The sequence below is a fragment of the Chinchilla lanigera genome, unplaced genomic scaffold (assembly GCF_000276665.1).
Source record: "Chinchilla lanigera isolate Chin_1 unplaced genomic scaffold, ChiLan1.0 scaffold00008, whole genome shotgun sequence".
Classification (NCBI taxonomy): domain Eukaryota; kingdom Metazoa; phylum Chordata; class Mammalia; order Rodentia; family Chinchillidae; genus Chinchilla; species Chinchilla lanigera.
In genome coordinates this window covers 37153166-37164188 of record NW_004955409.1, presented here as the reverse complement: position 1 = coordinate 37164188, position 11023 = coordinate 37153166, and the positions used below count along the sequence as shown (strand labels likewise).

The 11023-nt window shown below is 48.3% G+C and overlaps 1 protein-coding gene across 3 annotated transcripts in view; it reads right to left on the bottom strand.

Annotated features, from left to right (window-relative positions):
- Slc7a8 (solute carrier family 7 (amino acid transporter light chain, L system), member 8) overlaps positions 1-11023 on the bottom strand; it is a 52112-nt gene that overhangs the window by 7112 nt on the left and 33977 nt on the right. For 2 of the 3 annotated variants that reach the window (XM_013510441.1, XM_013510442.1), the window contains 4 exons: positions 6415-6540; positions 4230-4383; positions 3554-3677; positions 1815-1918 (listed from right to left, as the gene is read on the bottom strand). In XM_013510441.1, coding sequence (XP_013365895.1) covers positions 1815-1918; positions 3554-3677; positions 4230-4383; positions 6415-6540 — 508 coding nt within the window. Of the gene's footprint in view, positions 1-1814; positions 1919-3553; positions 3678-4229; positions 4384-6414; positions 6541-11023 lie in introns of those variants that run through there. The other variant, XM_013510443.1, reaches the window with a different exon arrangement.

The window sequence follows — 11023 nt, the reverse complement described above, 5'->3', positions numbered from 1 at the left end:
AAACATTTCCTTTCCCTCTTCCAAAAGCAGACACCATACGTTGTTGTCATTTACATATTAGTGCAAAATAGACCACTTTTTCTTTTTTCTAGGCAGAGAAGCACTTCTGGGAAGGGAGAAAGAGGGTGGAGGGATGAGGGCAGAAAGGCAGAGCTGCCGAACGCTGGGAGTGGGAAGAGCACTGCCACATACTCTCTAATTGGTATGTGGCGCAGTGGCAGCGTCTGCTGTGTGGGGACTGGCTCCAGCATCCATAAGCAGGGCCATCCTGAACCACCGGGGTTCGTGCATATGCACCTGTCCCCGGCCCTCCCCCATGCCACTGTCCTTACAGCGCAGCCTCCTGCACTAGACTGAGCACGGGCGCTCTGCGGGCCTCCACATGCACACAGCTGGGACCCCACACTCACATCCCTCCTCCAAATGCAGCCAGGACCAAGTGTAATTGTCCAACAGCACTAACAAGTGTCAGGTTCCAAAGAAACACTCCTTGCCCAGCTAGCTGATGATGCAGGACACGATGACGTTTAGTATAACACACACCCAGGAAGGATCACCTTCTCCACTCCCCAGAACACGCACGAGTGAAAGTGAGGACAGAGGAAGGAAAGAAGGAACTGGAAGATGAGCATGGGAGGTGGGGTGGGTGAGGCTGTGCCTCTAAATCAGAGGTGAGCACACCATGCGCCATCTCCTGCATGCACCCAGCTGGACCACATGCACGCAGACCATGGCAGAGCCTGTGTGAGGGACAAACCCTGCCCTAAAGCTACTGCGGCCACACTCCTCCCTAGATCCCAGGGGCCTCGTGCGTCACTCATTTTCCACCGCTCGCCCTCGCTGGGGTTTCCAGGCGGCCATGGCTCCGGTATAACATGCACATTAGGTTGCTGTGGATGAGTCTCTAGGGTCTGGGGCACAAGGGGCACCCGTGTATCCTCTTTGCTGCCCTAGATCCTGAAAACACTGCAGGCCCTTGTCATTTCATAGGAACTCCTCCTTTATGTGACAGGTGGCTTTGGCAGCAGTTACGCGGGGCTGTGCCCCAAAGGCAAAGGTCTTTCTAAGAACCTGGGAGGACTCCCTGGACCACACAGAGGGAAACCGTCCATTATGTGTCTGCTGGCCTCAGCAGAATGTTCTGGAGGTGGCAAGAAGGGGTGGGGAGAACAGATCCCTGGGTGTGTGGAGCAGGAGTCAGGGTCTCCAGGGCTCACTCATGCTCCGACTTCCCAGAGAGCTCTGGGGCAAGAGTGCGGCTGAAAGCCCTTCGTGGACAAATGCTTTCTTTCCACGCTTCCCCAAGCTCTCATGTCACATTCTCCACCCATCTCATGGAGGCCTCTGACAGTGCCTGCCTACTGAGCAGGGCGCAGCCCTGCATTCTCAGGGAATTTGGGGGAACCCATCCCGCATGTGGTCTGGTTCCAGAACATTCACAGGAGGACAGACCCAGAGGCCCCAGGCAGAGCCTCCCTCCTGGTCCCTTGCAGAGTAGGAGTCTTTCTGGGTGGCAGCAGCCCATGTCCAGAGGAGTGGAAAGGGGGCTCTTGGGTTGTAGCCAGAACACAGTCCTGCTGCCAAATGCAGCCTCTGCTCTTCGGAAACGAGCTGGAAGCCCTGGCGCCCGCACACCGCACACAGAGCAGGTGAGCAGCACAGGCCCTCAGCAGCCAGGCTGACACACACGCCTCAGCAAAGCCACCACCCAGGAGCCCACCCAGGCCCCGCAGACACAGACAAGCCCACCTTGTACATGGGAGCAATGTGCGAAGCAGAGCCGCCCTGCCGGAGAAGGGCTCAGCAGCACTCACCGGGAGGAGGTGAAGAGAGACCCGTTGACTCCTCCAAATGTGGACAGGGCCACGGAAATGGGCATGATCCAGGCCATGACCCCGAGGAGCTTCTCTCCAAAAGTCTGGGAGGGAAAACAAAAGGGAAAGTGGGAAAGGCGAGCTGCACTCTTCCCCTCCAGCTTGCTTCACTAGAGTGCGTCTCCCAGTCTGGTCTACAGCTTCTCTGGGTCCTGCCCGCACCACCGTGTCTGCGGGGTGACTGCGCAGGCTCTGGGAGAGTGACTGAGGAGTACTGAGGAGTATGTATGCTGCTCATGGTTGTAGCACTCAGCTAGCATTTATCATCCTCGTGTTAGGGGTGAGGAAACTGGCAATTGTGATTAAGCGGCTCACCTCAGATCGCACACCCAGGAAGAGGGGGCCCAGGATGGGAGGCCAGGTGGTGTAAGCCCAGGCCCCATGTTCTCAACATAATCTCTCCACACTTGTGAATCAGGCAGCTCTGGGTTCAAATCCTAGCTCCACCTTGAGCAAAGCTTGTAAATGCTCTCCCCAACACCCCCGTGGTTCCGAGTAACTGAACCTAGGGCCTACTGCATGTTAGGCAAGGGCTCTACAGCCCCAGGTTTGTAGTTGTTATTATTTTCTTCAGATAGGGTCTTGCTATGTAGTCTAGGTTGGCTTTGAACTCATGGTTTCTCTGCTTCAGTCTCCTGAGTGTCGGAGATTTGTAATTTTTAGGTCTCAGTTTCTTATCTGTACAAGTATGACTCTTAGCTCACAGGGTAAGAACTTCCACACTCGCAGGAACGTTATGTTGGTAGAAAATAAGAACCAGCCACTACTTCACGCTGTGAGCCAGATTTACAGCACACCACTGGGGAGGGGTCATGTAACGTAGCTGTCCTGCTGGAGAAGGCTGCTGGTCACAGGCACACGCTGCCAGGGGGAGGGCAGGGTGCTTTCTTTATGTTCTGAGAGATGACGCAGTGAAGACACTGTCAGGCAGGATGGGGTTCGGCCCCAACTGAAGCCAGGTAAGGCAGCAGCATGGCTCCTAGGCCTTGCTCAGGTATCTAGGGCCCCAGCCCCCTGGAGGTGCATGATCTTTCCCCAAAGAACACAATCTACTCCACTTCTGAGCTGTTTAGCAGCACCCACTTTTCCCTGATGAGCAGTCAGCTTCTCGCTTCCCAGACAGGAAACAGAGGCAGAGAGGAATGCTGTGCCCCATGCCAGATTCTATCTTTGTGAGGAGTGGCTGTCTCCTTTAGACAAGCCTCACAGGTAAAAGCTTAAAGTTCCTTGGCCGGGCAGGGTGGCACATGCCTATAATCCCAGCACTCAGGAAGCTGAGGCAGGAGGATCTTTGTGAGACCAGCCCAGGCTACAAAGTGAGCTCAAGGCTGGCAAGCACTACATAGTAAGACCCTGTCTCAAAAAAAAAAAAAAAAAAAAAAAAAAGTGCCTTAGATCAGTGGCCAGCACACTTGTTCTGTAAAGGGTCAGATACTACATACTCTGGCTTCAGACTGTACAGATTCAGTGGCAACCACTAAGTTCTGCACGGCAGCTGCTTGGGGGACAACCCGGCCATCGGTTTGCTCCTGGGCACTGGGGAATCCCATGTTGCGGACATACATGGATCTGCACTGAGGACTTGGAGGATGATTTCCAGTCCCACAAGCCCATCGATCAGGGAAAAGTGAGAGGGCTAAATGCAAATCTACGTCAGCGTTCTGGGTTTCATTTCTTACCACAGCGACCGCGTTTGATGCCAGCAGCTCCTGGGGGGACATTGCAGTGACATACGCGACATTGGCAAAGACATACACAAACGTGACCAGTGGGATGGAGATGAAGATGGCTCTGGGAAGGTTCCTGCAGAGGGAGAGGAGGTGAGGAGGAGGCTGTGTCCAGGATGCTGCTCTGCCATGGGGTCTGCGTGAGGCTAGCCTTGCAGCTGAGGGGTGCTTCCTCTACCTGGGAGGTGGGCTTTCTCTAATCAGGGCAGGATAATTCAAAGGCAATGAAACAGGTTAGGCTGGAAACATGCTCCATATCTGCAGACGTCTTTTTGACCCAGATCTCTACCGTGCATTTTTCCATCTGCCCCAAGACACAAGAACTGGCCTGTCCTGAAAACAGGATGCCCAGGGGCCTTGTGGGACACAGGTCACTTGCTAAGGCAGAGGTGTTATCCAGCAGTTTTCAGCTTTTAACCTGCTCTGGGACAGTCACAGGACCCTTTCTCCCCTCCTGGCATTTGGATGGCAAATGTCTTAAGTTCCTGAGAAATGAACTATTACTTCAGGAGAGACCAGAGCAGGGTCAGAATGGGGGTGAGAAGTGGGCAGAGCACACCTGCTCCTTTTTCAAGCGGGAGATGTTATGGGCTTTCAAGAGGGGAAGACACGGGTTACTTCAACTCACTTGTAGGGGTCAACGAGTTCCTCAGTCACATAGTTAAGAAAGTTCCAGCCTCCATAGGCAAAGGAGCCCTGAAGGAAAGCCAATGCGATGAGGCCGATGTCGGGTTCCTGGAAACTCTCAAAGGCGTTCTTTGGCTCCAGCCAAAAGTATTCTCCTGTGGACACAGCGGGCAGGATGCTGCTCAGACAGGGGGGTCTAGGCCCAGCAGCTCTCTCCCTGCCAGCTCTTTGGTCTCTAGTAAGCCCACCGTACTGGAAAAGCAGGACTAAATGTGGCAGGAAAATCCACCTCTAGGGACCTCCTGGTACCTGGTAACCATGAGTCCAATGGGGAGTTCAAGTTCAAAGCACAGTTCTGAAATGTTCCTTTTTAAATTTTTTTTTTTACTTTAGTAGTACATGTTTGTGGTTCACACAGTTTACGATCATCTTGGGGATTGTGGTTACATGTACATACAAAGCTTATTTCTTTTATTTTTTTTTTAAAATCCCCTTCGCTTCTTTCCACCTCCTCCAATTTGCTGTCCCATTTTTCATTCTTGTTGATATTATTTATCTTAGCTCATGTTATGGCATATAATGTTTACATTAATTGAGGCTATTAGGTCCCTATACATGGAACTACATGGCAGTGTCCCTATTTTTTTTTTTTTTTGGTCTTTTTGTGACAGGGTCTTGCTATGCAGTTCAGGCTGGCCTTGAGCTCACTTTGTAGCCCAGGCTGGTCTTGAACTCTCAGTGATCCTCCTGCCCCAGCCTCCCAAGTGCTGGGATTACAGGCATGCACCGTGATGCTCCACCAGTGTTCCTCCTTTAAAGGGCAAAGTTACTGGGAAGGAAAAGCGGTAATACATGGGGGAGGGGCTGCCTTGCTGGGCTTTGGAAATGCAGGACTGGAGTCATTGGCAGTCTCCTGAGGACTTTCACTGGTATTTAAATTCGTGCATTTCCATGAAGAAAGCATCAAGAACAACACATTCAGACAGAAGCTTCTATAGTTATATTAGTTCCGTTTTTTTTTTTTTTTTTTTTCTGTACTGGGAATCAAACTCATGACCTTGTGCTTGCCAGGCAGGCACTGTGCTGCTGAGCTAAATCCTCAGCCCCTTATTTCTGGTTGTTTTGCTTGCTTTGTCTGTACCCTATTTCCTTCTCAGCTGTGTGTTCTTTCTTTTCAGAGTCCTGTAGTAAAGAGCCTTTACAGCACATTCTTGGCACTTGGCACAGTGTCTTGCACACAGTGGGCCCTCAAAACAGGGTGCTGGGCTGCAGGTGCAGTTCAGTGGTACAGCAATGGCCTCACATATGTGAGGCCCTGGGTTCCATCCCTGGCACTGCTGGAGGGGGAACTTGTTGAGATTGCAATGAGATAAGAGTGTGACTACCACTTGTTATTTATTCATCTATAACCAAGCATCTGGACAGGAAATCAGGAGATTAGTGTGACCAGGAGAAAGAATTGAGACCAGATTAGGAGAAACTCACCATCTCTGAAAAGACAGCACAGTGATTTCTTTAAGTTTAATTTCCTGAAAATATAACCTGATAATTGACTTATTCCAATAGATTAAAATAAGGAGGCACGTTATATAGCAGAAACTTGTTTCCTGAACAAAACATTCAACCTCTCCTCACTGCCTCTGGGGCCCACGGGCAGGTGGGAGGCCCCCCCACGTTCTGATTTTCCCTGTGAGGCAGTGATGCTGAGCAGAGCCTAGTGTGCCGTGGGTCCCATGGAAACCAAATACAGGCTTAGGCTTGGAAAAGACCAAATCCAGTGGGGAATGTTGGCAGGGGCCCCAGGAATGTAGAGCATTCTCTTGCAGAGATGAGTAATTTTGAAGCACAGAAAATTCTCCTCTTCTGTTCTCCATTTTCAGATATGGACAAGGTATGATAGAGATCCAGAGCTTCCCTAAGTTTGAGGCAACATGGCAATAGAATCCAGAGGTCCAGGATCTTTACTCAGCTGTTTTATAGCCAAGAGGAGAGCATGGGGAGACAAAACTTAGCAAGCTTTGGGGTAGATTCCTTACCCTCAGCCACCCTGGGAAATATAGTTTCTCATCCCCTTTGACAAGCAAGTGAGGAAGAGCTCTCCCAATGGCAGAACCAGGAACTCTCAGGGCCTGGATGTGCAAGAGGTAGAGAGTTGTGTGGGGCTCTGTTATTCCCATGACACTTACCTTTGCATATCTGTACAACCCCCATGATGATGATCAGGGCCAGAGCTAGAAGCTTCCCAGCTGTAAAGATGTCTTGAACCCGGGTGGCCCATCGCACACTGGCACAGTTGACCCATGTAAGGAGCACTGAAATGATAAAGCCCCAGACAGAGTCAGGAGCGTGTGAGGTGCAGGACGCCCGCTGCATGTGGCCACTGCACAGAAACAAAGTGCTGCTTATTCTTGATGTGATTGTAACAGGTGAGCCAACAGTCTTATCAGCTCAGCCCCAGTGACCAGAAACTTTGGCTCCATCGATAGGTTACAAATAGGGATCACATACCTCAAATTAGAGCTTGGTCAGAGCATGGCCTGTCCAGAGCTGGAAGCCAGAAGTAGGCAAGCATTGGCCTGAGGGAGAAGTCAGCAGCAGGGCGTGAGTGCAGGCTTGGTATTCGAACCACTGTCTGTGCAGGTGCAGCCCTGTGCAGCTGGTGCACCTTGGACGTTACCTTCCTGAGCCTGATTTTGGGACCACAGAAGTTAAGGCACTCTTTTTTTTGAATTTTAGTTTTTTGTTTTTTTTTTTTTTTTTTTTAACACAGTGCCTTGCTATATAGTTCAGGCTGGTCTTGAACTCATGGCTATCCTGCTTCAGCCTCCTGGGTACTGGCATTACGTTACAGGTGTGCAAGACACCCTTTTGTTATTTAGGTTTTTCAAGTAAACATTCATCTTTTTGAAGGTGAGACTTGATACACATATTTAACGGCATGATCACTACCACACTCAAAATACCGAACATTTTCAACACTACAAAAAGCTCTCCGCATGTTATGTTCCTCTGTACTCAGCCCTCTCCCCTTACTTCTGGTAACCCCTAATGTGAATTCTGTCCTTATAGTTTTGTCTTTTCCACAATGGTGCATAAGTGAAATCAGAGACTATGTAAGCGTTTGTGTCTGGCTCCTTCAACTTAACATGTTTCAAAATCTGTTCATGTTGCTGCATAGATTAGTAGCTTCTTTTTGTTGTTAAATGCTATTCCATTATATAGATGCATGTTATTTTTCCATTCTGGTGGACATTTGGGTTGTTCCCAATGTTGGGTTATTACACGATAAAGCTGGTGTAAGGACTTGCATAGAAGTCTTTAAGTTGATTGCAGAGAGTTTTCATTTTTCTTGAGTAAAAAAATGTACCCAGAAATTGGATTCTGGTCATATGATAAATATACATGTAACTTTATCAGAAATGCCGAATTGCTTTCCAAAGTGGTTATATAATTTTACATTCCCTCTAGCAATGTATGAGGATGCCTGTGGCTCTGTGTCCTTGTCAACATCTGGCAGTGTCCATTTCCAAAAAAAATCTGGTGATTCTACTAAGTGTGTAGTATTTCACTGTGGCTTTGACTTGTGTCCCTCTAATGACACTGATGTTGAGCAAGGTGTCATGTGTTTATTTGGCATCTACCTGATATCTTCTCTGGTGGGGTAGGGTCTTTCAACTTAACCTCTTTACAGTCACAAGGCTCCCACAGAGATTCCAACAGCTTGGGACCTGCGTGGGCTGGAGGAAGGTTGGAGGCTAAGTGCTAGGAGGGGCTGTCTCTGCTTTACTGGTGCTCTGTCCAGCCAACCCGGTGGAGCTCTGCACTGTAGAAGTGGGATTCTCAAGCTCCTGATGGAATAAAAAAGTCCCCTGCTTCCCCCTTTCCTAAAAAGGTGGCCAGGACATAGTCTATAAAAACAAGAGAATATTTCTGTGTCTCAAACCTGCAGGGCTCTGATGTCACATGAAGGGCTGATTAAATTATTATTATTATTTTTTTGGTACCGGGAATTGAACTCATGACCTCGCGCTTGCCAGGCAGGCGCTGTGCCACTGAGCTAAATCCCTAGCCCCTGATTAAATTATTGTAACACACTGTCCTTCAGCTACACTCTTACCTTCCAAATATTCTCCAACTTTGCTTGATTATGAGAGTATTTCAGCAGGATAAGAAGGTGCTGATATTGCTACCCATTCGTAGTTTCCCTCTCTGCACTTGAAAACCTTCTCATTTTCCAAGATCCAGCTCAACTGTCACCTGCGTCATGAAGCTTTGTAATTTTATTTATTCCTAACAATGTGTGTGCAAGATAAGATACATCAGGCATATTCTACAGACAAGGTACAAAGTTAGTCTTTTCAAACTAAGACAAATCCAGACCACTTTGTCTATATCTAATTGTGGTACTTATTTCTTTGTATTACAGTGGTCATGGGGCTGGGGGTGTAGCTCAGTGGCAGAGTGGACCCTGGGTTCCACCCCCAGAGCACTAAATAAATAAATAACAAAATAAAATGTTCTGTTTCATTTTTCCCTGTTTAGTAGTCTAGGAGGGCAGGCTCTGTAACTTTTTCATGTTTTTAATTCCAGGGCATATCACCGATGCCTGATAATAGTAGATACTCAATAAATATTTAGTAAATAAAATGCATCTGGCAGTGGTGGTACATATACCTATCATCTCAGTACTTTGGAGGCTGAAGCAGGAGGATTATGAGTTTGAGACCAGCCTGAGCTATATACAGTGAGTTCCAGGCTAGGCCGGGGGTACTTAGCAAGAACACGTCTCAAACAAAACAAAACAAAAACAAAATAAAAAAAAAAAAGTAAAACAACAACAAAAACCCCAAACAAAATAAAACAAAAAATAAAATACCATAATCTATTAGTCCTCCAACCTCACTTCAATATACACACTCCATGGTGTATACCACACTCCTCATTAATCTCATTGGTAGGCGATACAATACCATTTCTTTCACAGAACCAAAAGATGAAACTTTCTCCCAGCACTCGGGAGGCGGACTCAGGAGGATCCATGAGTTTGAGACTAGCCTGGGCTACAGGGTGAGTTCAAGGCCACAGTGAACTATACTGAATTACACAGTGAGACGCTGTCTCAAAACACAAAACAAAACAACAACAAGAGGAAACTTTCACACAGTCAATGTAAAGATTGACTCCCAAAGCAGAATCTCTTGTCTCCTGGCAGAGGAGCTGTTATCCAAGATGTTGTCATATATGGAGAATCAAAACATGTTTTGAGAGCAAGGACTTTAAGTGACCGAACAGGGAGAACATTTTGTAAATACTTAAATGTTCCAGCTGGGCAGAGACATCCTAATAAATACACACTTGGTTATCTTACTCAATTCAGTGAAGGTCACGTGCCTGGTGACAATCCAACCAAAATCACTGTTACTGGTACTGTGATCTCAGCTTCTCCCCAGGTCCCCAAGACATGCTGGGTACAAGGCTGGGCCCCTGCACCCAGGAATTCAGGCAGACACAAGCAAAAACCAGGATAGAGGAGGAGACTGATTTATAAAAGAAAGATGAGAACCAAACCCAGGTGGCTTGGGATGGGTAAGGATTACACAGTCAGGGGCTGGGGATTTAGCTCAGCGGCACAGCGCCTGCCTGGCAAGTGCAAGGTCGTGAGTTCGATCCCTGGTACCGGGGGAAAAAACCAAAAACAAACAAACAAAAAAAAAAAAAAAAGAAAAGAAAAGAAAAAAAAAAAAAGGATTACAGAGTAAGGAACAGGATCTTGACCTCAGGAAGAATATCCTCTTCCATCAAGGGGAGGAGAGGGTATAGCTGGTATATGACAGGAAAATGCTTGAGGTAAAAAGTGCAGAGTAGAAAAACTCAAAGAAACGTCTTATTCCTCAAGCAAGAGGAAGAATGCAGCCACTTCTACCATGTGCTGGGAGAGAAAACAAAATCCTGTCTTCGCAAGACAGGCCTTGTCAAGGCAGGCAGAAAGGCTCCTTTGTCGGCTCCATGGTATTCTCAGGGTGATCGGGATGTCTGAAGGACAGGGACGCTTTTAAGTAGCCTTACTCTTGGTGACTTCTGTTCTGCTTGGCCTTATCTCTCTAACTTCACAAGAACCCAGCCTTTGACTAGTATTTAACCTTTAACCCTCACAGGAATCTTTGAGAAATAAAAAGAAATTCTGAGAATGAGGTAGCGGTAGGCAGGTTGCGTATGCTCCCCCATCTCTTCTGAACAATGGCTGCAGGCTCCAGGTCTCACTCGTCTCCCGGGAGTTGGGCCACGGCAGCATGTGAAGGTGGGGAGAGAGTGTACTTGCAGTCTGGTACAGCAGGCAGCTTCCTCACATCAGCCGAAACCTGAGCTTCCATCCAGAGAGGAAAGGTCAGAGTGTGGGCAATACTTCCTGGGTGCCTGCCAAGCCCTGCCCTGCTCAGGAAGCCTGTTGCTGCCTACCTGCTGCCCAGCACCCCCTCCGCTGCAGAAGAGTATGTTCCCTCTCTCTCTGCTTCCCTGAGTTCTGCATAGTTGAAAGCTGGTGACCTGAGGGAAGCCACATGTAGATGGAGACCAGTGGCCACTGCAGCTTGAAACATGAGGGTTTCTTTCCATCCATCCATGCATCTATCCATCCATCCTGTATACACTATCCTGTATACACTATCAGTGCTAGGCACTCTGGTATGTAGGGAAGTTACAAGTTAGATACAAGCCACTGCTCTTAGAGAGTGGCAGTGGGATGGGTGAGCGAAGAGATGACCTCAATGTGGTGACAGTACAGCTATTCTTGCAAAT